Source organism: Ahaetulla prasina, chromosome 17 (assembly GCF_028640845.1).
Source record: "Ahaetulla prasina isolate Xishuangbanna chromosome 17, ASM2864084v1, whole genome shotgun sequence".
NCBI lineage: Eukaryota > Metazoa > Chordata > Lepidosauria > Squamata > Colubridae > Ahaetulla > Ahaetulla prasina.
The window spans coordinates 564888-592385 of NC_080555.1; the positions used below are offsets into that span (position 1 = coordinate 564888).

Here is a 27498-nt window from a genome sequence, read left to right on the forward strand (position 1 = left end):
CCTGAAATGTCTGATTAACGAGCTTCTCTTCTGCCCCAGGTTTGTCCTCATTTCTTCAGAGCGTTGCTGGGAATTCGAGCCAGCCCAACGAGACGGGCCCCCAGAGCTCATCTCCGGCCCCCACCAACACCCCGACGGCTTCTGGGAAGGGAAGGAACGTCTTGGCCCCCCCGCAGCCCTTCATGCCGCAAAGCCTCAGCTATTCTCCGAATTCCTCCTCTTCAGCCGAGGTTTCCTCCACCTCGGTCAACAAGATGCCCTCCGGTCACGGCCCCGGGCTCTCCGGGTCCGGTTTCAAGCCCCCCGTCAATTCCCTGGGCTTTGCCAGCTCCCAGGTCCCCAGCCCATCCCTCCGGCCGGTTGAGACCCCAACACCTCAGTCTTCGGAGATCTCGGAGACCAAGATGGAGCTGGAGCCCACTTCGCCCAGTCTGGAGATGAAGATCCATAACTTCCTGAAGGGGAATCCGGGCTTCAGCGGCCTGAATCTGAACATCCCCATCCTGAGCAGCCTGGGCTCGTCCAACCTGCCTCCGGAGAGCCATTCCTCCTCCTCTCCGGACTTCAACCGCGGGCCCACCAGCACTTCGATGGACAGCATTGATGGCACTCCGGTGCGTGACGAACGGAGCGGGACACCCACGCAGGATGAGATGATGGACAAGCCGTCCTCCAGCAACGTTGACACCATGTCCCTGCTCTCGAAGATCATCAGCCCCGGCTCTTCCACCCCAAGCAGCACCAGGTCGCCCCTCCAGAGCCGGGACGACAGCTACCCGCAGGAGTTGCCCAATTCCGCCTACAGACCTTTCGGTCTGAGCCGGGATTCCCCTGCCGGGATGTACAAGCCGCCCCCAGATGGGATCGAGCTGCCGTCCTCACTGATGGACTCCCCCCAGGAGAAGTTCTACCCCGACACCTCCTTCCAGGAGGACGAAGATTACCGCGACTTTGATTACCCCGGTCCCCCGCCCTCCGCCCTGATGAACCTGGAGAAGCAGCCGGCCAAATCCATCCTGAAATCGGGTAAGCTCTCTGACCCCTCAGAATATCCAGCCGTTATGTCGAGCTACCGGCCGAGGCCCTCGGGGTTCGGCCTGAAGGCGCCTTTTCCCCAGCCCGGCCGATCTCTCCATGACCAGAGCGACAGCTGTGATCCTCTGCCCTCTACGGGAATCTACGGAAGCTACGCCCTGCGGGGAAACGACTCTGGCTCGGACGCCTCCCCGACGCCCAGCAAGAACGACGCCTTCTTCCTGCCGGATTCCAACCACAGCGGTTTGCCTAAATCCACGCAGCAGCACTCAGGGCTGCTGCAGAAGCAGTACCCCGACTCCCCCCACGTGGCTCCCCAGAGGTCCCTTTTCTCACCTCAAAACACCCTCCTGAGCCCCACCAGCCGACTCCCGACCTCCAACGCGGAGAAATCTGTCCTCTCCTCCATCTCGGCCACCTCGACCATGGAGTTCAAGAATATGCTGAAAAACGCCTCCCGGAAGCCCTCTGAGGAGGGCAAGCACTTCGGCCAGGGGCCCAAAGGCGGCGCCAGCGACCTGCCCGGCCTTTCTCCGGGAGGGGAGCCGCTGAAGCAGGCGGAGGAGCACTTCCGGATCGAAACCAGGGTCTCCTCCTCCTGCTTAGACCTGCCCGACAGCACAGAGGAGAAGGGAGCGCCCATCGAGACGCTGGGCTACCACAACATGACCGGCCGGGGGATGTCCGGGGAGCCCATCCAGACGGTGGAGTCCATCCGAGTGCTGGGGAAGGGCAGCCGAGGGCATGGGCGAGAGGCCCCCCGAACAGGCTGGTTTGAGATGAGCAGTGCGGGCAGCACGTTTGATCACGGCCCTTCGGGCACGACAGAGATGCCCCCCCTGGGGTCTGGAGGCGGCGGTGGGGCCGTGTCGAGTTTCCAGAGCCAGTACAAGGACCGGCTGGGCTCGTTTCAGGAGAGCGTCAGCAACTTCCGAGCTGGGGGCTTCGCTGCCCCCTTTGACCGCCACGTCCCACCGCCTCCCCTGGAGCGTGGGGCTTCCTTCCCCAGAGACCAGCTGGGGCCGCCCCCCTCGGGCCCTCAGGCCCTTCCGCCCAAGGATCTCAGCACCCTCTTCTCTAGAGATCACTCGGTGCCCCCCCCACGGATGCCAGCGGTGGATCGCACCAGCCCCTTCTCCAAGGAGGCCTCTTCCCCGCTGACGTTGCCTCACGGGGTACCTCCTCCCCCGCCCCCACCTCTCGAACGTAGTGGGGTGCCGTTCCCCCCCCAGCCGCCGCCGCCTCTCCCGGTGGAACACGGCGGGGTCCCTTCGTTCTCCAGCCCTCCTCCCCCTCCCGGAGATCTCGGCCTCCCTTTCCCGGCTCCCCCCATGGCTTCCGAGCATGGGGGCCTCCACCAAGGGACGCTGAAGGAGCATTTTAGCCTGCCGCCAGGAGCCCCCCGGGATCCAGGGACCCAACCTCAGTGCGACCACAGCGGTCAGCCCCTCGGCCGGGCTCGAGAGGGCCTGGGCATAGCGGCCCTTGCCCGAGAGGGCCTGGGCTCCGGGCTGTCCGTGGGCGCCTCGGTTTCCGCTCAGCGGAACGGCACAAACCGAGGTGGGCTGGGGCTCAGGAATCAGCGGCCGGATTTTAGACCCCGGGAGTTCTTCTTAAACCGGGACCCCTTCAACAGCCTGAAAAGGCCCCGGCCCCCCTTTGCCCGGGCCCCTCCCTTCTTTGTACCAAAACGCCCCTTCTTCCCTCCCAGGTACTGAGCTGAGGAGGGGTGTCTGAACTCTAGAAAGCAGTGCAAGAGGCAGGCCCCTTCCCTTCTCACTCCGCCCCCGCCCAGACCGAAAGGGCCCCGCGCGGCTGGAGGGAGCTCCTCTGCTGCGACATATATATATAGATATATATATATATATACATACATAGATATATATTTTGTTCTGTTTGTTTCTTGACTTTCTTTTCCTCCGAGATTGGCCTCCGTAGAGGGGAAGGGAAGCTTACATTTTGGTTTTTTCTTCCTGCAGAAGTAATTTTAAAAGTTAAATCTTAAAAAGTGGTTGTTGACAATAAAAGCTTTCCGAAGTGACTAAATTAAATTAAAATGGGATTTCTTTTTAAGATCAGAACTCCGGAAGGAAAAGTGGGATTGAAGCAAGGGCCCCGCTCTGTAACCGTTCAAGTAAACAGTCCGCAAGAAGGTGAAACGCCCTCCCCTGCATCCCATCACACCCCTGTTCTCATCCTGCCTCCGTTTCCCTCTTCTGCCCCCTCGTCTTCACTGGTCCATCACAGTCTCTCTCTCTCTCCCGGCTAATCTTTCTTTTCTTTTTGCAGTCTTGTAGGTTTTTGACAGTCCTCAGGCCCGTCTCCAATCGCTGAGGACCAGAATTCTCTGATGGACTCAATTGCTTTTGCCTGGTCTGGAGACAGGAAACCGGAAGATGGGCAGTAGCCAGGCCCCCCTCTGCCTTTTCTTGGGGTGAGGGGGCTTGTCGCTCATGGGAGCAGAACGGGAGAGAGGGCAGGGCAGGGCAGGGCAGGTCCTGTGGGGCAAAGCCACCTTCTCCCCCTTGGCCAAACCAAGTTTTGCTTGGTTGGAGGCCTCTGTTCCTCCCCCCCCCCAAAAAAAAACACCCTTAGGAGTGGGCTGGCTTCAGTCAAGAGGTCGAAGCTGCTGATTGGGAATGAAACTTGCTCCCCAAGGAATCCCTCTCCCTCCTTACACCCCCCTGGGACCAAGAAGCATCTCCTCTGAAACTATTGGGTGGAGGTAGCAAGTCTTCCTCTTCTTCTTCGGAAGGAAGGAAGGGTGCGTGGGTGCACACCTGTGTGTATGTGTGTGTGTGTGTGGAAGGCCACCCCCCACAACCGTTCCCCTCAAAGGCAGGCGGATAAGGGGGCCCACCGAAGGAAGCATTCTGGGTTTGGTTTTCCTCCTCTCCCTTGGATTTTCTCCTTCCTTCCTTTCTTCCTTTCTTTATGGAAAAAAAATCCCCAAACCTCTAACTCTCTTAATACTGTAGTTTTCCCCACTCCCCTTCAATCAACAGGAACCCGGTATTTTAAAAAAAATATAGTTCAGTTGTGCCATTGCACATGTATTTCAGCGCTGATGTTTACAATAAGATGTACAGTTTTGATACACTGAGTGGATTTCAGAATTCCTGAATTTATTTAGACACAAATCTCCCTCACCCCCACCCCTTTCTTTTTCCTGTTGTAAGCCTGGCCAATTCTTATATTGACTTTTTTTTTAAGCAATTTTCTCTTTGTTTCTCCTTGTATGAAGTCAGCTTCCCGTAGCTAGTATTTTGCAGTTGGTTTTTTTTTTCTAAGTCGAGCATCTCTGGAGGAATTGAACCCATTAAGAGTCCGGTTTCCCAGAGCGGTAGAGGACTGTTATTTATATGTAAATGTTTTGAGGTTCATAGTAGGAAACAGCTTGATTTTTCAGTTCTGTCCTAAGCTAATTCTACCTGTCTGCCGAACGAGTGCTTGATATCCACCCTTTCCCCACATACACGGTCTGGAGGTCCTGGGAGTGGGGGCGCTCGGATAACTGGCTTTAGTTTATGTCCGTCCGTCCCCTAGTTTGGGCCTGATGCTTTCCTGGAAAAAAACCCCGTTTTTCTCACGCAGCTCAAAAAATTCAGCAACGTGGCTGATCTGTACAGCTCTGCTTTACTGCATGACTGCGGCACTCCCGATACAGGCTTCAGCTTTGGTTGGGGGGGCTTTTGGGGAGCTGGGAGAGAAGCCCAATTATGCTCTATGTAACTCATTGAGGCGAAGAGTTTCCCTGCCCTAAATAGGTTCATGGTTGGCATCTCAGCTTCTGGACGCAAATGGCTGGGTGCCAGATGAGCGAAAGCACTTCCTGTCCTCGTGGTGCCCCTTTCTCCTGGCAGTTTTGTGGATCTTTGGGGCACGGTGGGCTCTTGTGACTTGGACTGAGTTAGTCCAAAGGGCTCCTGGTTCTGAAAATCGCCACCCAAAAATAGAGAACCTTTTGGGCAGTTGGCAGGAATAGAATGGAAAAAGTTGATAGCTGGTGAAAAAGACAAAATACTTTAATGGTAAAACTGTGTCGTCTTCTCCCCTGCCCCCTCCCTCGGTCACTTTCTTTTGTCCCTTGGTTTCGTGCTTTCACTTTAAATCGTTCACAGTTAATGGACGGGCAGCAAACGTACAGACCCCGTGCAGAGTAGCAAGACAAACCAAGTTTCTTTGGAAGGAGGGGGCACTTCCTGGTCTGGCTTGTTTTGCCTTTGCTTTGCTTTTCCTTTTGTATTTCACTTGAGGGGGGCCGGGGAGGGGAGCTGGAGGACAACGAAAATAAAAATCTGCAGCATTTCCCTGTTTTCACAGAGAACTGCCAGCTCTGGGAAGGAGCTGAGAGGCAGGGGGTTGGGCGAATAAGAGACGGAGCATTCAAGGGAGGTTTTATGAAGGTGGGGGGAGCCCCCTCCCACCAAAATTGGCCTTTTTGGAGATCACATTTGGGGAGGGGGCTTGGATATCAGCAGAACAGAAAGAGATGCCTGCAGGGCAATCTTTAAAGCGGGGTGGGGGTGGGGGTGAGTTCAGAGAACCGGCAAACCCAGACTTTGCTGCCCTTTGGAAAACACTGTAAATAACCATTGCTGTGCTTTTTATTTTTGTGCCTGTTTAAAGCGCTGGGTATTGTGTTGGCTTGACTTACTTTCCAGTGTTTTCTTGTGTGTGTGTGTTGGGGGTGGGGTAGAAACAGGGAGGGAGACTCCAGAAACTTTGTGGGAAACAGCAGTCTCTGCATTGTACATGAATACATTTAATAAAATGACTAGTTTGAAGGTTTTGATATTCTTCTTGTAAATAAGCCCTCCCACAGGTCTTCAGTAGGTACGCAAGGCTGCTACCCCTGTGGCCGGAGAGCAGAGCCTGCCTTCCCTCCCTTCGCTTTGCAGAGTAGAATTCAAGCCGGAGGTTCCCTCGCCCACCTGCCTGCCGGCCAGCCCAAGAAGATCTGCAAAGGCACAAAGTGGCTGTGACGCAAAGGGGGGGAGGGGGGAGCAGAGAGCCGGCACAGAAGGAAGACACACGGGCAGCCCACCGCCGCAAGATCCACAGATCCACGTTTCCCGGGGAGTTTAGACTGTTCTGATTTGTGCATATTGTCTATAGTTTGGAAAGGGGCTTAGAAAGGGTGCCATTTACAGAGTGAAGCGAGGCACCTTGGAGGAGACTCGATCGCCTTCCTTCCCTTATTTTTGTACTGTATACTAATAAAGTGTTCTTGACCTGGTGTGGCCTCCGTTCATAGAGCCCGAGGGACAGCAGTCCTTTCGCCTTTGACTGTCGACGCTGGTTCTAAGGCTGTCCAGGGGTTGATCCTACGTTTGCAGGTCAATTTGTGGTTGGATGTTACAATAACTTGAATCATTTTCTTCCCCAGCCTCTTAAGGATTCTGAATTTATGTCCAAAATGCAGGCTAGCTCACTTGCCTCTAGGTCTCACCTTCCTTAGCCTTTTTCTGTTTCTACTATGTTGCTGTTATTTATTAATTTTTATATATTTATTAAAAGCTGTCACTTTATTCTTAAAAGTAAAACTATGATGGGGTAGAAGGGACCCGCTACGCGGGTCTTGGGTGGAGGGAAAGCAAAGCCCAGCAAAAAAGAACAACAACCCTTAAGGCGGTTATAACACATTGAATGAGTGAGGAGAAATGTGGGTTGCAAGCTGCTACCACGTTCATCTGCTCCCAAGTGCCAAGAAGGGGGTGAGGGGGTGCGTGGGAGGTGTTGGGTAGCAGGGTTGCAGTTGTGCGTTCTGGCTTGTTCTGGTTTGTATATTTGGGCCTTCATGGAGGAGTCAGTCTGGTGCCAAGTGCAGCCGTTTTAATGGAAACCCGAATTTCAGACAGGAAAATAGGCACTTGATTTAAAATAATTGGGGACATGGCAGGAAGGCAAATCACTTACCTGAATCTGGATTTACAACACAACGGCCAGTCCAAGGCTGAAAAATAGCCTCGAGTTAGTGCGATGTGACTTTTCACCAGCCCTTGTGTGTGTTGAGAGCTGTTTTCGAGATATGCTCTGGGGCTGCAGATTCCACCCAAACGTTATGCAGACATGTAACATGCAAACATGTAGCCCTGCACTCTTGGTTGCCATTCTTGGATGGCTTTGGGGGGATCCTGGAATTCCTCTTAGGAGGATGGGAGCGCTGGGTTCTTTTCCCAAGCTCCCTCCCCCCCCCCATTCCAGTTGTATCTGCTGAGCGAGAGACAGTACCTGGAATATGGAAGCCACCTATAGAATTCTCCCGCTCCTCATTTTAGTCCAATATTTATGCTCAAGTTGCTTGCAGAAAACACTCAAAAAAGTGCAAACCCTTTGAGGACAGGTGAGGAAGCAACACGGTCTCCACTGCATTTTCTCTCTGCCGCCGAGGTGTTCCCACTGCCCCAGTTCATTTGGGATCGGCTGCCACACTTGGGCTGCTTCTGCTAATAAGGAAAGTTTTGCCAGGGGGAGTCAGACACTAGCAAAAGAGTGAGAATCGCGGTCCTAGCAGCCTTGGATGGCAGAACCAAGTGGCGAAAGAGCCATCAAAGGCCTTTAATTTTGGGCACGGAATTGACCTGGGAAATGGGTCCCAGGACTGGTGATCTGTGTAGGATGCCTGTGGAGATGCTCAATCCTCCAGGTCATGGTTGTCCCAAAGGTGCTTTTCAAAAGGCAACTGGACTTTCTTGGTTTCTTTCCCTGAAAACATTCCGCTTCTCATCCAAGTAGCTTCTTCAGTTCTTCACTGAAGAATTGAACTTCACTGAAGAAGCTTGGATGAGAAGTGGAATGTTTTCAGGGAGAGAAACCAAGAAAGTCCAGTTGCCTTTTGAAAAGCACCTTTGGGAAAGGATCCAGGATCTTGGGGAAGGCCTGGTTTGTTGCTTGGCCTCTATTTTCCACCTTGGAGTGAGCAAAGCCAGGAGGCTGATGGCTGTTAACGCTTTTGGCCATGACCACCTCAGCTTCCTTGAAGACAGGCTCTAGAAAGCAGCCAGGACTTAGAGTGCCATCGTGTAAACTGGCTGAGCACACTTAACTTTGAACCCCTTGTGTTTTAAGCTTTGTTAAGCTCTATTGCTGGGTCTGCTTCCCTTTGGATTGGCCAAAGACAGGTTCCCTGGGGGAGCTCAAAATAATTCTGCTGCTTCCAGAGTTGCTATAAGGTGCAAAAGGTCCAATGAGGAAAGCAAATGCATCTTCTGTTGATGCCATTAGCTGACCTGGGTTAGTTTTAAGGGGCTGGATGCTTTTCTGGCTTTATGTGTTGTGGGAACGCAGCCTGGGTTCACATTAGCTGAAGGAAGAATCTATTGTGTGAAGCCAGGGGATACAGTGCAGGAGGAAATGATGGGGTGGAATAGTTGACAAAGGCTACTAGAGCTACAATTTTGAGGACAATTGCTTGGTAGTATTTTCTACTGATCTGCAAAGGTAACAAAATGTGCGAATAAAAACCTTGGACTTGGAGGAGAAGCAAGGAAAAAGCCCTCTGGAAGTTTGGAGAAATCCCAGGGCAATGTTAGGCTTGCTTGGAAGAACCAGGCCATATGGCACGTAGACTGAAATTAGACATGAATGCACGCCAAAGCCCTTAACTTCCCTGTCTCCCCTTTGCAGATTTGGGTGCTTGTGGGTGAGAAGAAGCTAAGGGCTTCTTTTTTAGAAATCAATTACAAATGGGATTCAAGGCAAGGGTTGTAACGGGCCAGTGGCTGAGTGGCTTTCTTTTGTCTATGTTGCCAGGGGGTTTTGCAGAAAGGGGGTACAGAAGTGACTCCTGGCAGTGCCTTGAGATGCTGAGTCAGGATTTGTGACAGAGGCGCTTTGGGAATTGCTTGGCTGTGACTTGGCCCGCAGAGTTTTCATGCTTGCTGCCAATCCAGGGTATGTGGATGTAACACCCAGGGCTGCAATGTAATTAACTTGATTTTGTGTAATCCCTGGCTCAAATATGTGATGTTGTGTGAGTGGGAAAACCTAGCAGCTTCCACATCTACCTTTGCTCACCTTTTTTCTCTTCCACTATCTCCTTTGATTGTGTGAATGGATTCGTAATGCCAACAGGATCTCTGCTTCATGTCAAAGCTATCATTCTTGGGTTTGCTTGTGCAACCTAGTTCTGCATTTGTTTTTTGTTTTTTTGTTTGTTTATCAACTTGTCTCCCTACCTCATATTAAAGGCATCTGATTATTATTTTGGTTTTTATGTCCATTTGCGCTTACCAGTTTACAGTGAGTCAGGGAAGGAAGGAAGGTACGGTTCTGATGGTTTCTAGTTGTGTCCTTCTCTGAAGGCCCATTGAAGGAACTGTATGTTTTGTGATAGACTGGGAGTAAACTGGTGGCTCATTGGATGGACTGATTCGTTTCACTGGTTCTTTTATCTCTTCTTATTTATCTCTTTATTTAGAAATCGTTTGGGCATCTAAGGCCTGGGTCCCAAGGATGCAATTGTTAAGGCCCCATTCTGTGGGGAAAGCCCTGTTGAGCTAAGATCTGCTCCCAGGCAGATGTGGGATCAGGTGAGCAGTGGCCTTGTCTGGCATTTGGGGATCTCTAGAAGAAGCCTGAAAGGCAGGTGGCTCTTTTTTGCACAGGCTTTAAGATAATAGAGGAGGAAAAGCAGAATAATAAGCCAGCATGGATAGGAACTCAGGGCTGAAAGGCAACGATTGCGTCTGGTGGAGGGCTAGAGAGGGAGGGGTCTTATGCCTTGACTTTAATCCCCCCCCTTCTCAAAAGGGGACAAATCCAAGGGGGCGCAGATTTCAATTTGTCTTTTGCAATGGAAGACACTTTAGCGTAAATAAGTTAAAGCACACTTGGAGGGGGCGGCGTCGAGGGAGTCATAAATTGCCTAAAAATATCTTTGTGGGGTTTTTTGGGGGGGAAGGCGAGAGCGAGGGGTCGCTATCGTTCCAAACGAAGACGGAACGTTCGTTTCCTCGGGTTTTTGTTGTAGGAGGGGAAAGAAAACAACGGCGTCCCTCCTTCCGGGACTGGCGCGCGTGCGAGCCGATTGGCCGGCCGCGCAACCAATCCGCGCTCTTCTTCCTCTTTCTGCAGGCTGGGCCACGCCCACCCGCTGCCTGGTTTCGCGTGTCTTGGTCGCCTCGGGAAGGACTCGCGGTTTAATTTGGGGGTTTTTTGCACGTGGGAACGCGGGGCTGGGACGCGGGTTCCCCGAGAGATGCGTCTCCTTCGCGTCTGGAAGAAGATCTGGGCGAGGCGGGGCGGCCCCCGCCGAGAATACACGGTCTGCTGCCTTTCTCGGGGGTGGCGTCTGTATTTCTGCGCGGCTCTTTTGCCTTTGGGAAGTTCAAGGGCGTCTCTCGGGTCGCTGCTTTTTTTAGGAAGTGACAGGCAGGCATTCAACCGGGAAGGCTGGACCTGCAGGCTGCCTGGATTTTGACGCGCTGCTTTTGGCTTGTGCGTGCCTGGAGGTTCAGGGCTGCCCAGTCAGGCAGATTTTCGGAGAGAGGGTTGGAGGATGGCAGTTTCATTTCTTATCCCAATTTTGTGCCTGATCCGCCTCTTCATCTTTTTATTTTATTTATTTTTATTTATTTATTTTTGTCAATCATATATAAGATAACAGGTAAAAGTATAAACATAATTTGGATACATGAAAAGAGTAAGTAAAAAGGAATATTAGGACAAGGACGGTAGGCACGCAGGTATAAGGCGCACCCTTACAGACCGCTCAGGAATGGGGTGAGGTCAACAGTAGACAGTTTAAGCTTAAACTTTTGGGGGTTTGGGGAAGAAACCACAGAGTCAGGTAGTGCGTTTCAGGCATTGACCCCTCTGTTGCTGGTCATATTTTCTGCAATCGAGTTTGGAGCGGTTTACTTTGAGTTTGTATCTGTCATTTGCTCGTCTATTGTTGCGGTTGAAGCTGAAGTAGTCATTGACAGTTAGGACATTGTGGTAGATAATTTTATGTACTGTGCTTAGGTCAGACTGAAGCCGGTGTAGTTCTAAGTTGTCTAAGCCCAAAATTTGGAGTCTGGTGGCATAAGGTATATTATTGCGAGCAGAGGAGCGGACGACTCTTCCTGTGAAATATCTCTGGACTCTCTCGATTGTATTTATGTCTGATATGCAGTGTGGGTTCCAGACAGATGAGTTGTATTCAAGAATTGGTCTAGCAAATGTTTTGTATCCTCTATTAGTAGTACAATATTATTAGAGAAGAAGCTACGCAAGATTAGGTTAACAACTGTTAGTGGCTTTTTGGCAATGTTGTTGCAGTGGGCTCTGGCATTCCCTGTGTCTTTGTGTCTTTCCCGCACAAGAGTCTCACTCTGGCTGTTTTCTCCTTCCCTCCTTAGGCAGCATATCTTCCCTCCCAAGTTGCAGAGCGCCTGGCATTATACCAGAGGCTGAAGGCTGCTGCAGATGAGCGCCAAGCGGAGCAAACCCTCCGGGAGAAGCGTCCAATCTTGGTTTCCTTGCCAGATGGTCGAAGCATCGAGTGCGAATCCTGGACTGTCACCCCTTATCAGCTGGCCTTGCAGATCAGGTGACTCTTAAGCACCCAAGCAGCTCTTCACAAAGATCCCCAAGATCCTTTTTCTTCTCCTGGAGTGGCATTTATTTATTCCAGGCAAATGTGTTTTTTTTTTCAAAAAAACATTCATTGATCAAAATGAATCTAAACTCTCCTTTGTCCTCCAGCCAGAATCTGGCCAAGACCGTGGTGACGGCACGAGTGAACGGAAGCCTTTATGACTTGGATCGTCCTCTGGAGGGTGATGCCACTGTGGAATTTGTGGGGTTTGATTCTCAGGCCGGACAACAGGTGAGGAGCAAGGAAGGAGCGCATTTCTTTGGGAAAGAGAAAAACGGGTGGGGGTTGCATGGTAAGCCTACGTTTGGCAGTGCTTCAATCTGTCAAGGACACCTTTTTCCCTTAAGAAAAGCGTGGTCCTTTTCTAGCTGAGCTCAGAAGGCCCACTTCCAAGAAAGGGGCAAGTTGCCTCTGTTGGATGCCCATCTTTTAGAATAGAATTGTTTTTTATTGGCCAAGTGTGATTGGACACGCAAGGAATTTGTCTTGGTGCATAGGCTCTCAGTGTACATAAAAGAAAAGATACATTCATCAAGAATCATAAGGTGCAACACTTAATGATAATCAGAGGGTACAAATAAGCAATCAGGAAACTATCAATATCAATATGAATCGTAAGGATACAAGCAACAAAGTTACAGTCATACAGTCGTAAGTGGAAGGAGATGGGTGGTGGGAACGAGAAGACTAATAGTAATGCAGACTTAGTAACTAGTTTGACAGTGTTGAGGGAATTATTTCATTAGCAGTGATGGCGTTCGGGGAAAAACTGTCCTTGTGTCTAGTTGTTGTGGTGTGCAGTGCTCTATAGCATCGTTTTGAGGGTAGGAATTGAAACAGTTTATGTCTAGGATGTGAGGGGTCTGTAAATATTTTCACAGCCCTCTTTTTGATTCACGCAGTATACAAGTCCTCAATGGAAGGCAGGTTGTTAGCCATTGTTTTTTCTGCAGTTCTAATGATCCTCTGAAGTCTGTGTCTGTCTGGTTGGGTTGCAGAACCAAACCAGACAGTTCTAGAGGTTCAGATGACAGACTCAATCATTCCTCTGTAGAACTGGATCAGCAGCTCCTTGGGCAGTTTGAGCTTTCTGAGTTGGTGCAGAAAGAACATTCTTTGTTGTGCTTTTTTGCCCCGATGTCCTTCCATACATCTCTCTTGGCAAGGAATAACTCAGCAGGCCAACTCTACTCAGTGCCTCCAGGAAGGCCGGTGCCCAACCATCTCCCTGAATTTCTCCCCAGCTCTTCTGGCATTCCAGCGCCCACCTCCTGGGCGAGGCTGCCGAGCGCTTCTATGGTGCCCTGTTGTGCCACGGGCCCAGCACTGACCAGGGCTTCTTCTATGACCTGTATTTGGATGAGGGACGGTAGGTGGAAACCCAAGAGGAGGTGGGGGCGCTTTGCTTGCCCGCCTTCATTCGAAGAGATGTTTTTGCTGTATTTTCTGCACTGAGCAGGGGTTGGTCTGGATGACCTCAGGGGTACCTTCTGGCTGCAGGATTCTGTAAATAAAAGGGATGGACATTGTCTAATCCCTGCTCCTTTGCACAACCTTTGCCTATCTTCAGGATGAACAGGCATGACATGACAAAGAGGGTTTTCTGCCCTGTCAGTGGCCCCATTGGAGGGAGGGCAGCCCCTCCGGTGCCATTCACCTCAATGAAGGAGCCTGTCGTGCTTTTAACGCCCACCAGGTGTCCTCGCAGGCTGTGCTGTGAGGTGGTTGTGCTCTATCACTTGATTGGGCAGAAGGGCCCAACAGGTGGCAGCGTTGGCTGAGCTTACTTGGATGGGAGACCACCAGGAGATCCCCCAAGTGACAGACCAGTTTAAAAAGCCACACAAAGACTCTGGCAAAGAGAAGGAAGAACTCTTCCCTTGGTGGCTCAATTTCCCCCAATGCCCCGTTTTATTACAATCCGTTCCCGCCCCCCATCCCTGAATCTTCCCATCCCAGGAAGGTGTCTGGTAGAGACCTCCCCGCCCTGGAGGAGCTCTGCAAAGCGACCGTCGCAGCCAAGGCCCCTTTTGAACGGCTGGAGGTTTCCCGAGAGGATCTGCTGGAGCTCTTCAAGGTAGGATCCCTTCAATGCAGGGTCCCTGATGGGATTTGTAGTCCATCCCCCTCAGTGGGGGGAGAGAAAGGCAGCCTTGGGTCCTTCAGACGGACATTGGCAGAGGTCAATTTTCCCTGTTGTTGTTCTTTGATCCAAGATGGAGGTTCTGGGCCCAACCGCCAGGCGAGGCAATTCTGCCCATTTGGGGGTGGGATGGGGGGGCTTCAGAATGTGGCATTTCTGCCCTCCCCCCGTTGGAGCTCTTCTCTGCTTTAACGGACGGACTTCAAAGCCTTTGGCGGTGCCACCACCACCGGCCGTTGCTTCCCCCGCTGGAATTTCCCAGCCCAAATTTTAATCCCGTAAATTAACCCGTCTGTGGAGAAGAACAGGTTGCTCAAGGCTTTGACGGCTGACACATTTTTTTTTTTGGAAACGGGAACAAAGCCTCTCGGGCTGCCACAGGATGTGAGGAGGCCTTTGAGGTCTGGAAGAGCAGCTTCCTCAAGAGATTCTTAGTCACGGTGTCCGAGTAGAGCCTCTGTGGTCAGGAGCAGTCTACCTCAAGTGCCGGTTGCCGCAGACCAAGGCCGGCTGTTTGGAGAAACGGGAAGTCGAGCGAAAAAAGGCCGATGATCTGAACAAGCAGGATTGTTTACCACCCAAACAACTTTGCTGCTGCCAAGGGTTACCCGCTCATGAGCCAGCATTTTGCAGGGGCAGATTCAGAGAATTGCTCCGCAGTTTTGTTTACTTGTTTTTTTACTAGTCATCCTTGGTGCCTCCCCATCCAAAACTTCTGCTTAGGATGACCGGCAGTAATAAAAATAGCTACTGAATTATCTCAGGTAAACCTGTAATTAAAGCACAATCCAAAACAACACAGCAGTTAATTATAACCTACTTTTTGCAGCCCAAATGACCTAATTTTAAAAGTTTGTGTGAATCCTGACGTCTTTTCCTGCACAAGAGCAGGCCTCACCTCTAGTGGCAGGGAGTTCCAAAGCCCCTGGAAACCTTTTGCGAGAGTTTGAAGTGGGGCGAGGTGGCTAACTCTGATTTATTTCAGTGTCTCTGGTTTTCCCAGAGTGGGGGGTTCCCTTAAAAAGCAGCAGCGTCCAGAGCATTTTTAGGCTGTATTGATCGTTTTTAGACAACTTAGAAGCTAGCTTTTGCCCCCAAATGAGACAAAATTCTTTAAAATTGGGGAAGGTTTGATATTTTCTCCAGCCGTGCTTGCTCTGGACTTCGGCCTCAAGCAGTTTAGCCATCCTGGTGGGGAGTGGGAACTGCTGCTTGGTTTTCAGGCCCGAAGAGAGACAAAAGTCGAGGCTGGGGGAGGAACGGGCTGGGCAGCTGGGCCTGGGATGGGAAAGGGGGAAGAGGAAATGGGTGCAGGTGAGCTGGCCTCCCTCTGGCTCTGCCGCCTTTGAGGCAGTGGAGTGGATTTCTCTTAGACCCTTCATAAAATGAATTAATGGGGAGGGGCTGTAAACGTTCTCCCCAAACCTCTGGGCCCTTCGGCAGCCCAGATGGGGATCGTTTCTCTTCCTGCCTTTCAGCACAACCGATTCAAACTCGATATCATCGGACGGCGCGTGAAGTCTCGGACTGCCACCGTCTACAGGTGAGCCAGGCCTTGCGTGATCCTGCAACGGGAGGGGAGGGGGTGGGGGTGGGTGGCTGCCCGGTGGCCCCCTCCCCAGATCAAACAGCCCCAGAGGGTCTCCCCTGGCCCAGGAGTCGGCATCCCACGGCTCTGGAGCCGCATGTGGCTCTTTCATCCCTCTGGTGCGGCTCTCTGTCGCCGGTCGGCTTCACAATCGATAGGGCTTTTCGGTTAGGACAGGTAGAGGGAACAAGGACGCCAGTCTAGGAGGAGACTCTATGGTGAGGGGGCGGGAACTGGACTTTCGGCCAGTTCCAGAATTGAACGGGGGGCTTCCGGTTAGGACTTTTGTGGCTCTTTTGAGTGTTTAAGGTTGCCGACTCCTGCCCTGGCCTGTTCGGCCTATGTTTGGCTTACTTTCTGGATTGGCTTGCTTGCTGGAGTTACCTACAGGCCAGGCCACGCTGCAACCTTGCTCTGGATATCTAGAAACACCGTAGTATATACTTTAGCAAATTCTGCCAGGGCTTCACATGCTCATGAGGGCTAGAAACCTGAGCAGGGGTTCAGATGACTTAATTTACAAAGATAGCTGTAATTCTCATGAATTTTGCTGCGGTTGCGTTTATTGCAACAAACCCTCAAGGAACTCAGCCGGCCTGCTTTCCGCGTGGCCTGATCCTGCTTCCTCTTTTCTGTGCATAGATGCGGGACGTTAGTTGACCTCTGCCAGGGGCCCCACCTGCGGCACAGTGGGGAGATCCAAGCACTGAAACTCCTCAAGGTTTGTGCCCCCCCCCAAGACGAAAGTACCCGAGTGGTTTTCCATCACGTGCTGGGCAGATGGTTAAAATGTTCCAGGCTTTTCCGGATTGCAAAGAGAATTTAGTTTAATAGTGTTTAAAAAAAAGTCCCCTGGTGGCCAATACTTTATTGTAAACAGCCCAGAGGGCTTCAGCTGTCAGGCAATTTTAAACGCTTAATAAATAGGAATACATTTATTTGCAGGAGTTCAGGGGTCTCCAAACTTGGTCAGTTTAAGATTTGTGGACTTCAACTCCCAGAATTCCTCAACCGGTGTTGTGACCCAGGCTCAAGTAGGTAGTAGGAAACTCAGTCAGTGTAAAAACAAACAAACTTTATTAGAACAGCTGAGAATTAATTCATTCTCAGCATAGTTCAACTAAATTAAAGCAAATTCCTCCCAACGCAAATTCCTCAGTCCTATCACCAACCCTGGTCCAATTAGGCAAACTGCCAAAGGCCTTTCTTGGCAAAAGTTCAGAAGACACCGATACAAAATAAATGCAACAAGACAAAGCAATCAATATTGTTTTCCGGCAAAGAGTCCAAATGCCGTTGCTGGTCTTTTAAGCCTTATGGGAGGGGCCAATCATCTCTTGGCCGTACTCCTGAGTCGTCCTCTTTGCTTGAGCTGCTCTTGCCTTCTGGCAGCTCTTCTCATGTGTGCATTAGGAACAGGCTCCTCCTCTGTTCCTCTGCCTCACTACTGTCAGCCTCTGGAGTATGCATCTCACTCCCCGATGGCCCTGCCCCCACCCTGCCTCCAACGCAGAGCCCTCGTCTGGGCCTTCCCCAGCCTCCAGGACTGGCCCACGCTCTTCCTCAGCCTCATCGCTGTCTGATTCCATTGCCAGCTCCGCAGGCTGCTGGCGGGCCACAACAACCAGTTACACATGTCTGGCTGGGGAATTCTGGGAGTTGAAGTCCGCCAGTCTTACAACGGCTGAGTTTGGAGACCTTTGGTTTACTCAAGAGCAACCCCTGGGGGTTGTAAAGAGGCTGGACCTACCCCCTTGCCCTCTGCAAACTGCCTAGCCTCTTGTCTCGAGCGGCTTTTCCCTGTCCTGAAACAGAATGATGGGAATTGTAGTCTCTCCAATTGAGGCTGGACCTTTCCCCACCCTCCCTGGAGAATGGGGGACTCGGGGGTCCATGCCATGTGGGTACCTCTGGGGCTCTCTGTGCAGCCGATGAAGCCAAGGGGGCGGGCAGTCAAGCTGGCACAGGCCCCAGGAGCAGCCCTCAAAGGCGCCACCCACCCTCTTCTTCCTTTGCAGAACTCGGCCGCCTCCTGGCAAGGAGACCCCTCCGGGGACTCCCTGCAACGCATTTATGGCATCGCCTTCCCCAGCGCCCAGCAGTTGGCCGCCTGGGACCGTGCCCAGGAAGAGGCTGCCCAGCGGGACCACCGGCGTATCGGAAAGGTGGGTGCCCGTGATACAGGCCTCGCCCCTCGTGCTCTCTCTCCCTGTGCCCAAGACGGCCTCCCTGGGCCACGGAGACACTTCCGTACTTCTCGGTCCATCTGGGTGGTTTTGCCCAGGATCACAATTTCCACACGGCTGAAATCTTGAGAGAATTTTGGAAATTAGCCTCTTCCAGGGCAGCTTCTCCGTCTTTCTGATTTCTTGGCAGGACCAGGAACTCTTCTTCTTCCATCCGTTGAGTCCCGGTAGCTGCTTCTTCCTTCCCAAAGGGACCCACATCTACACAACCCTCATGGACTTCATCAAGGTATGTGTGTGTGTGTTGTGTGGGACAGAATACAGCACAGTCCCTCTAGGTGGGGGCTCTGCGGTGGGTAATGGAATAACGCCCAGCCTGGTAGAGGGAAAACGTGGGTTGTGTGACTGGGGCCTCCCCTCGTCTTCCCCCTTGTGTAGAAACAGGACATGTGGGTCTTCTCGCCTGATTGGGTGGAGAAGGTAGAGGAGCCAGATTACTGGATCAATCAATTGATTTATTGGTTTCTTTATTACGTTTCTACGCCAGCCATCTCTAGCAAGGTGACTCTTGGGTGGGTGGGGGGGCTACAAATCACAGAAACTAGTGAAAAATAGTACAAAAAGATTCAAAAGAACCGACATTGAAATACTATGAAAAACCAGGCCTACCAGAGCCAAGAGGGTCGATGGGTGGATTGGCTTTGAAAAGTGCAGCAAAAGGATGATCTCATTCGGCCATCCTGGATCCTTCCCCATCCCAGTAATTGGGGTGTGGGGGGGCTGTTAAACTTCGGGGAGGGCGTTTCTCCAGGACAGGAGAAGCGGAGACATCGAAAAGCTTCTTCGGGGCTGTTTTGGCAAGATTATTTCCCCCGTTTATTTCTGGGAAGACGGTGCAGAAGCCTCGGGGTGGAACCAAGGCCTTGATTTGAAAACAGGAGCAGGTTTTCGAATCGATTTGCAGGAGGCGAAACCGCGCAGAGTCTTTGTGGGCGTTGTTAGAAGTGGCGTTGTGTTGTTCACCTGCTCAAACAGGCCCGTTTGTTTGCAGAGCGAGTACCTTAAGCGTGGCTTCTCCGAAGTCATCACCCCCAACATTTTCAACGCGAAACTCTGGGAAATCTCCGGTCACTGGGAACATTATGGGGAGAACATGTTCACCTTCCCCGTGGAAGACCAGACTTTCGCCCTCAAGCCCATGAATTGTCCCGGCCACTGGTGAGGGGGGCTGGGATTTAAGATCCAGACGCAAATCCCCTTCCCTGGGAGGACCCCCGGAGATCCCACCCACTTCTGGAATCGGGGAACGCCAAGGGGGTTCTTCCTGGGAGCTGAGATCTCGCCTCGTGTTCGACAGCCTCATGTTCAGCCACCGGCCCCGATCCTGGCGGGAGCTGCCCTTGCGGCTGGCCGACTTCGGGGTGCTCCATCGCAACGAGTCCTCGGGGGGCCTGACGGGGCTGACGCGGGTCCGGCGCTTCCAGCAGGACGATGCCCACATCTTCTGCTCCATGGATCAGGTGGGGAGGCTGGCCAGGAGATGCCGGCATGGCTGAACCTGAGAGCTTTACCCTGCCGTGCTGAGCAACGCAGGGCTGGCACACCTGGTGCCCGCTCCGGAGGGGAGCAGCACCGGGGCAAGCAACTCAGGATCCCCTCCCCCTCCTCTTCCCAATTCAGCTGGAGGGCGAGATCAGAGGCTGCCTCGATTTCCTGCAGGCTGTTTACTCCGTCTTCGGGTTCACTTTCCGCTTCTTCCTCTCCACCCGCCCCCAACACTTTCTCGGGGACCCCCCTCTCTGGGATCAGGCGGAGCAGGTAAGAATGGCATCCTCCCATTGAGGGTGAGGGTGAGCCCCCCTCCAGACCAGCTGCTGGGGTAGAGAGCCAGGGTGGGCTTGGAGCACCTCCGTCTCCCTGTCCTGCCACAACCGTGAAGGTGCCCTCCCCGAGGCTGGCAAGGTTGCTCTGTTGTCCTTTTGCTGAGTGAGGCTCGGAGAGATTCTGGGCTTCTCCACTGACCCGTGCCAGAGACGGGCCTTCTGTGCGGGACCCGCCCTCGGCACCCATGACGGAATCAGGACAGCCTCCTAACGGCTCCCCCTTTGTCCCCCCAGCTGTTGGAGAAGAGCCTCCGGGAATTTGGCCAGCCATGGGAACTCAACCCTGGGGACGGCGCCTTCTATGGGCCCAAGGTCAGTCGGGGCTGGTCGGGCAGCAGCCCTGCCGGAAGGGCTTAGACAGAATCAGAAAGCAGAGGGGTTCCTAGAGGTCCTTTAGCCCAGCCCCTGGCGGAGGCGAGATGTTGTGACCAATGGCTTTCAGACACGGAGTGAGGGCTCCCCCCCACCCTCCTAGAGAAGGGCTGAAGAAAGGGCAGGCAAAATGTGCCCCCCCCCACCCCCAGCTTTGGGGGGTTACGAATCGCCGTCGCCCGGCTGGCCGGCCGGTCCTCCTCTCGCAGTCCGAGATCCTCCTGAAGCTGCTTCAGGCATGAATCACAGCCTGGGGACGTCACCACTGAACTGTTTATGTTTTGGGCGTGGTGCCCCCGGGCCTGCTCTGCCCCCCCCCCGGGGGTTTATGGGGTGACTCTGAGTTATCTCAGGCTCGTGTTGTCTTTGTCGGCCGGAAGGGCAGCGAGGGGCCAAAGGGGAAGCCTCCTTTGCCAGCCATCCACCTTCCTCTGCACCTGACCTCAGCATTCCTGTCTGCTGAATGAGTCTCCTCCAGGCCAGGAATCGGGTCCTCCTCCTCGGGGCTGCTGGCCCCTTGATGCCAATCCAGAAGGTTCTGGAGAACCGGTAGCGGAAATTTTGAGCAGTTCGGAGAACTGGCAAATACCGCCGCCGCAGAGTGGGGTGGGAATGGAGATTTTGCAGTATCCTTCCCCTGCCACGCCCACCAAGCCACGCCCACAGAACCAGTAGTAAAAAAAAATTGGATTTCACCACTGTGCCAACCCCACGCATGGCCCATGGAGGGCATAACCTCTTGCCACAGAAGTGGGCGGCTATAGAGCCGTAGGCTGAATGGAAGCAAGTGGGCAGTGGCCAAGTTTCTAGTTCTCATGATTTGCACTTTTTATAGCCCCACTCCTCCAAATTGCACGGCCTCCACACAAAGCTTCTTGTGCCAAGTCTATTCCTTGCCCCGGGGTGGGTGGGTGGGGAGCAGTTCAAGAGCCGTGTCTTTTGAGTTTAAAAAACGGAGCCTCTTGAGTAGGTATGAGCGGCAGAGCCGTGCAGGTGCTTGGATCCTCCAGGGTGGCTCTGATTCTCCACCCAGCGCAACCTTTATTATTTCAGTAGCCGAGAGAGAAAATGTTTCTTCAGGGCTGGGCTGCCCGTCTGATGCCCGAATGCCGCCTCCCGTCTCGTCCGGCTTAGCAGCAGCAGCAGCAGCAGCAACAAAGCTCAGGAGCAGAAGGGCCCGATTATTTATTTATTTATTTATTTATTTATTTAATTAAACTTTTATACTGCCCTTCTCCCGAAGGACTCAGGGCGGTGTACAGCCTACATTAAAACAATTTATATACACACTAAAATAACAATTAAAAAACTTATTCAATAAAAGGCCGAAATTAAAACCGTCCAATTGACCATATAAAATACCCAATAAAATTACAATTAAAAAATTTAAAATTTAGAATTTAAAAATCAGGCCAGTCCCGCTTGGATAAATAAATAAGTTTTCAGTTCCCAGCGAAAGGTCCGAAGGTCAGGCAATTGGCGTAAACCGGGGGGAAGTTTGTTCCAGAGGGTAGGTGCTCCCACAGAGAAGGCCCTTCCCCTGGGGGCCGCCAGCCGACACTGCTTGGCGGACGGCACCCTGAGAAGACCCTCTCTGTGAGAGCGTACGGGTCGGTGGGAGGCATGTGGTAACAGCAGGCGGTCCCGTAAGTACCCGGGCCCTAAGCCATGGAGCGCTTTGAAGGTGGTAACCAAAACCTTGAAGCGCACCCGGAAGACCACAGGTAGCCAGTGCAGACTGCGCAGGAGTGGTGTTACCCGGGAGCAACACGGTGCTCCCTCAATCACCCGCGCAGCTGCATTCTGGACTAGCTGAAGTCTCCGAGTGCACTTCAGGGGTAGCCCCATGTAGAGAGCATTGCAATAATCCAGGCGAGAAGTGACGAGAGCATGAGTGACCGTGCATAAGGCATCCCGGTCCAGAAAGGGGCGCAACTGGCGGACCAGGCGGACCTGGTAAAAATGATCCTCAGGGGGAGAAGCCTTTCCGTGGGTTTTCTCCCCCTTGAGATTCCCGGGTCTTCTTTGCTTTTGGGCTGGTTGCAGTCCAACCAGTGAAGCTTCTTTTAGGACGGTGGGTTTCCTCCGGGGGGGGTGCTGATGCTTCGTCCGTCTCTGCAGGTGGACATTCAGATCCAGGACGCCCTGGGGCGATACCACCAGTGTGCCACCATTCAGCTGGACTTCCAGATGCCACTTCGCTTTGACCTCTCCTACAAGGGGTGAGGGACCCTCTGAACAGCAGAGCCCCTCCCTCCCTCCCTCACAAGGCCCACCCTGGGAAAACTTGGGGAATCCCTTTCCCTCCCCCCCTCCCAGGCTGGAAAGTGGCTCTCGATCGCTTGGCAGAAGATTTGGGGTGGGGGGCCCCTCCTGGCACTCTCTGCAAAGCAGCCTCTTAACTCCCGTATTTTTGGCTACACCCCCCGCCCCCCCAAAAAAAAACGCAGAACAAAAATCAAAGTTGCATGACAACTATGGAGACAGGCAGGCTTGGGAAGAAAATGACCCTCTCTTTTTGGTCATCTGTGGGGCCTTCTCCTTTTTTTAAAACAATAACCACCACCACCACCACAATGATCTAAACGTCAGCTCAGCCCCTCGCTCTGGCAGGCAATCCGGCTGTGACCGCAGAAGCCCTGCGTGACGCCCACGGGACTCACCGACGCAGACGGGAGAGGCGCTTCCGTCAGAGGGGCGGCTGAGCCCCGAGTTCCCCTTTTCCCTTCCCTCGGCTGAGGCCTCTGGGCCCCCTGACCCCCCCCCCACCCCAAGGGGAAGAGGAACCGCCAAGCAGGAATCCCGGGGAGGGGAAGGCAGAGATGGAGGAGCCGGGAGGGGTGGGGTGGGGCTGGCACCAGCCGGGCTCTGGTGCCACAGCCAGAAGCCCCCAAATGTGGCACCTCGGGGCCACAGCTGCTCGTCCTGTTGGTCATTTTAAAAAACATTCAAATTTGGGCTGAATTGCAGGGCGGCCCTTTGAGCCGAATACTTTCTCAATCCTCTAATGCACAACAAGGTTTCTGTCTGTCCATCCGTCTGTCTGTTCCCCAGGCCTGTCAGCCGGGGGTGGTGAGGGGGGCTGAGAGGGCCAGAATTGGGCTGGATGCCACCGCTCCGCAGGCCCATCTCGGCTCGAGCTGGTCTTGAATAGAAACGGGGCCTTTGTGTTTTGCTCTTCCAACTTCCTAGTCCTTATGAAGGCGAAGGAGTGCTTCAGAGCATCGGGTGTGTATGTGTGTGTGATTCCCTTCAAGCCCCTCCCTTCTGATTAAAAGAGGGGCCTGCAGAACAGCCTATCCTGTGTAGTCTCTATAGGGCTGACCGGACCCCCCCAAAAGGTGGCGGGCAGAGCCCCCTCCCCCAGGGGGTGGCCCAAAAGTCCCAGCCCTGCCCTCTGTCTCCCCTGCAGCCGAGAGGACGGGGCCCCCGAGAGGCCGGTCATGATCCACCGGGCAGTGCTTGGCTCTGTGGAGAGGATGCTGGCTGTCTTGGCCGAGAATTACGGGGGCAAGTGGTGAGTGAGTCGGGGCCCTCCCGCTCAGCCCCCTGCCTCTATTTCTGCTGAGTGGGGGCCCGGGGGGGGCTCAAGAGCCACAAAATGGGGTCTCCCCCGAGGGGGCAGGAATTAAACTCTGCTTCCAGGTAGGAGGAAGAGGGCCCACCAGGCTGCAGGGCCCTGGAGGAGCGGAGGATTTTGAGGGTTGCCAGGGTGGGATTGGCTGGAATGGGTGTCCGGGCCAAGCTGTGTGCTCTGCTCCCCTCCCCCAGGCCCTTCTGGCTCTCCCCCTCCCAAATCATGGTGATTCCAGTGGGCCCAGACGCAGAGGAGTACGCTGCCGAGGTAAGAGCCGGGCCCCCTCCCCAATAGTTCAGCTGGGGGGGGCAGGGAATCCCAGAGAGAAAGGCTGAAATGGGGTTGGGTGGATCAATGGGTGAACAGGGGGGGGGGGAAATTGCCCCCAATTTGGCAAGCAAGCAAGCAAGCAAATCTACCGCAGGTGCTGAGAAAACCCCCTAGTTTGGGGGGAGTTAGCATCCCCCCCCAACTCCCCCCCCCCAACTCCCAGTGCAAGAGCAGCCAGGGGTGGGTGGGGGAGAGAGGGGGACTGAACTGGCCTTCCTGGACTCTCCTCTGGGCAGGTCCACCGGCTTTTCCACCAGGCGGGATTCCAGACAGACCTGGATGCTGATTCGGGAGTGACCCTCAACCGCAAAATCCGAAGAGCCCAGCTGGCCCAGTACAACTTCCAGTTTGGTACGTTGGCATCGCCCAGGGGTGGGGGGGCTCTGCCCTGGGGGGGAGCAAGGGAAGCGGTGGGCGAAACTGACCAGGAGAAGGTGGGACACCAGAACTCAGGAGATGACCAAGGCTCCCATGTTGCTGGGCCGAAGGATCCACCATGCGGCCGCCAGGATCCCAGGCACCGATCTCTCCCTGTGGGGGATTTCCTGTCTCGTGGTCATTCAAATCGCTTGTGCTCGGCCGGGCAGGGGGATGTAAAGGGTTTGCGAGGCAGCAGGGAAAAAACGCAGAAGTGGACTCATCAGGTTTCCGGCCCTCAAGGTTTTCTGAGCAGGCAGGCAAGCGCAGGGGCGATGTGAGCAACGGGCAAGGGGTTTCTTTGGTGGTCAGGCTGCTTCTCCCCTGCAGTGGTCGGCCGGAAGGAGGTGACCCACCGCACCGTGAACGTCCGCAGCCGGGACAACCACCGTCATGGCGAACGGGATTTGCACGAGGTGCAGCACCGGCTCCGAGAACTGCAGGAGACGCGGGTCAGAAACGCGGAGGAGGTCTTTTGAGCCAAAGGCTGGGTTCCTGCAGGGTTGGCATGGTTCACGTGCCCAGGAGGGGGACTCTGAGGCTCCGTGCCTCATTCCAAGGACCTAGTCCTCACTGAGGAGCGTCAAGGCTGAGAAGCAGCCGCCCGAGGGCTCAGGATCTCCCGCTGTCGGGTGCCCGTCTCCCTCCTTGCTGAGTGTTCTGGAGATGCCACCCTTCCTTCCTTGGGGGGGCAGCACAGCTTCCTGGAGCGCCTGGCATTACCTGCAGGAGGCCCAACTGGGACTCTGGGCCCTCCCCACCTGCCTGCCTGCCTGGTTCAACGCCCTTCCCCGGAGGCAGGCATAGCTGTATTTGGGGGAGGGGGTGCAAAAACCTTTCCTGACCAAGGAAGGTCAACTTACAAGTTAGCTCTGGATCCCCTGGCCAACCCTCCCTCCCTCCCTCCTGGGGATGTTTTGATGCCCCTACTGATAAGGGCTGACCCCCAGATGTCCAAGGAGTGACACAGAGGAAGCTCTGTGGGGGGGTCCTTCCCCCAGCTGACTCAGAAGCTGTTTCACCCACCCCGCACTTAAGAGCGGGAAACTCTTCCATAACGCAAAGGAGAAAAGCTGGGAGGGGCAATTTTAGCTTCGTTGTGACCTTCCCTTTCTCGCAAGGATTCCTCCCGTCTCAGGAAAATGTGTGGCACACCTGTGAATGCGCTCTGTGAAACTGAACCTCCATGTTCTGGGGCAGTCTACCTCCGTGTACGGGAAAGGCTCTGGTTTCCGGAACAGGACGTGCTGGCCAGACGGGCTTCCCGGAGCCGGCCTTGGTGACGGCTCCCAAAAACAGTTTGGCCCCCAGAGGTGACTCTGACTCAGTCGTGCTCGGACCAGGTGTGGCTCTTCTCTTCGGAGGTTCAAAACAGCTCCCAGGCCTGAGCGGAGACCGGCAGCCGCTGCACTGGGAGTGCTGGGGGGGGGGTTGCAGCCCCTTCCTCAGGGCTCCCTAACCCTCAGTGGGGCAAAGCAGTTCCGAAAAACCTCGCCAAAGCATCGTTTCACCTGCAGCAGAATGAAATAAACCCTCTTCCATCTATGCTGGTTTAATTTGCTTCCTTAATGGGGAGGGAGGAGGGGGGCTGCACTTAATAATTTGTACACAGGTGGCACCTGCAGTAAGCTCAGCACTCTGCCCGTGCTCAGGAGCCTGCTTCGGTTGCGGTGGGATGGGGGGGGGTGCATGCTAAACAGTGGGATTGTCCATCCGCAGTTTGCACTGAAGGCAAAAGGCTCTTCTTCGCTCCCACCGAGCCGGGCAGAGACCCCTCGCTTGGCATCTCCTGGTGCTCCTTGGGAGGCCTCCATGCCAGCCCCCCCTCCCCCGTGCCTTCACCCTTCCTTTGGGAGGGGGGCTGCCCTAGACTTCCAAAGCCGAGGAGAGAGGCGGTGGGCACGGGGCCAAGGCCGTCACCTGCTGGCGTAGTTCCATTACCTGTTTTTCCCCTCAGAGTCTTGGCAGGAACGGAGGTGCCACCTTCGCCCGTCTTGCGTCTTTGCAGAGGGGTGGGGGCTGTTTTGGATTGGGGGGGATGTCATTTTCATGACTGGCCACTTGTTTCTCAAGGAGCTGACGTGTCCGCGCAATGTTTGTCTTTCATAACCGCTCCCCCCCCGCCCGCCCCCGGCTGTTTTCCAAGGAGCCCAACGACTCATGTGAGCAGAAAGTGAGTGAGAGGCCCTGTTGCAACCCAGCCCTCCCCTCACTGGTGGGGGGCACCGGGCTGGGCTCCCTTGCGCAATCAGCTCCTGACACCCACGCACCCACCTGCTCTCCTCCGAGTGGCTTTCTGCTAAAACAACAATGAGGACCGGACCCTTGAGAATTCCACTTCTTTGAGAAAGCCTTCCATCCATCCATCCATCCTTCCTTCCTTCTTTCCTCTTGACCTTTTCTTCTTTCTCTTTCTCTTTCTTTCTTTCTTTCTTTCTTTCTCTCTTTCTTTTTTTCTTCCCTTCCTTCCTTCCTCTTGATGTTTTCTTCTTTTTCTTCCTTCCTCTTGACTTTTTCTTCTTTTCTTTCTTTCTTTCTTTCTTTCTTTTTTCTTTTTTGCTTTTCTTTTCCTTCTCCTCTCTCTTCCCTTTCAAAGCAGCCCTTCCTCCTTAAGGCCAGCCCTTCTTCCCCCAGGGGCTTTCCTGGCTGAATTAAAGGTGGGTGGGGGGAGAGCAGGGACCCATGTTGTCAGCCTGGCCTCTGCTGCACGTCCCAAACCCACCGAGGGACAATGACAGCTTTGTTCTTGCTTTGTTCTTTCCTGGCCTTACTCATCCTGGCATGGAGGTGCTGAGCTATCTTGAGCCTCTGCGGCTCATTACAACACCCGCTTTCCTTGGAACAGAAGGCAGGGCTGCTTCGGCCCTAGGGCCACACGTTCCTTCTGACACCGATGATTAGGGGCAAGTGCCCTTAATTTCCCCAATAAACTTTGGCCAACCCTCCGGAGGGCTGAGATCTGCTGCTGGCAGAAGCCTCTGGTGCCCCGGGGACATTCCTGGCAGGCTGTTCTCCAGCCAGGGTCAGGTGAGGCCACCTTGACCCGGAAGGGTGCAAGGACACCCAGCTTCTCTGGGGAGCCTTGAGGACATCCATTCTACCTCACAGCCTCGGTGCCCCTTGTGAGTCCAGGAAGGTCCAGAGAAGGGGGAGGACCGTTAGGATCTCTGGGCAGATGGCCCCACAGAGCGCCCTCTCAAGCCACTTAGGACACGGGAGGGTTAGGGGCCCAGTTGAGTTTCCAGGCTGACCTTGAAGGAGCCAAGCTGGGTCTGCTGAGATGGGATCTTGGCCTGGAAAAAGGCGACCCCAAACTGCCCTTTCGACTCACAGCTGTGGCCACTTGAGTTGGGCTTGCCCAGTGCCAACAGGCAAGGCCCAG

At 53.9% G+C, this 27498-nt stretch overlaps 2 protein-coding genes across 8 annotated transcripts in view; both read left to right on the plus strand.

Annotated features, from left to right (window-relative positions):
• Positions 1-11406, plus strand: part of RPRD2 (regulation of nuclear pre-mRNA domain containing 2) — a 23853-nt gene extending 12447 nt beyond the window's left edge. Inside the window, exons 11-13 of one of the 5 annotated variants that reach the window (XM_058160099.1) lie at positions 40-1026; positions 3110-3188; positions 9458-9564. In XM_058160099.1, the coding sequence (XP_058016082.1) occupies positions 40-1026; positions 3110-3188; positions 9458-9476 (1085 nt within the window). In that variant the 3' untranslated portion in view covers positions 9477-9564. Of the gene's footprint in view, positions 1-39; positions 6275-9457; positions 9570-11381 lie in introns of those variants that run through there. The other 4 variants (XM_058160102.1, XM_058160101.1, XM_058160103.1 and 1 more) reach the window with 4 other exon arrangements.
• TARS2 (threonyl-tRNA synthetase 2, mitochondrial) lies at positions 9455-25661 on the plus strand. Of its 3 annotated transcripts, none has more exons than XM_058160105.1 (18): positions 9455-9569; positions 11382-11572; positions 11728-11851; positions 12865-12989; positions 13580-13697; positions 15242-15306; positions 15994-16072; positions 17370-17516; positions 17728-17826; positions 18589-18755; positions 18895-19057; positions 19218-19355; positions 19655-19732; positions 21914-22014; positions 23205-23309; positions 23564-23636; positions 23936-24050; positions 24447-25661. In XM_058160105.1, the coding sequence occupies exons 1-18, from the start codon at positions 9558-9560 to the stop codon at positions 24593-24595; spliced, it is 2049 nt and encodes a 682-aa protein (XP_058016088.1). In that variant the 5' UTR covers positions 9455-9557; the 3' UTR covers positions 24596-25661. The 3 variants fall into 3 exon arrangements, with proteins under 3 accessions (XP_058016088.1, XP_058016089.1, XP_058016087.1); XM_058160104.1 differs by lacking the exon at positions 9455-9569 and adding an exon at positions 9943-10303; XM_058160106.1 differs by lacking the exons at positions 9455-9569; positions 23205-23309; positions 23564-23636; positions 23936-24050; positions 24447-25661 and adding exons at positions 9933-10303; positions 22406-23018.
• Positions 25662-27498: the final 1837 nt, after the last annotated feature.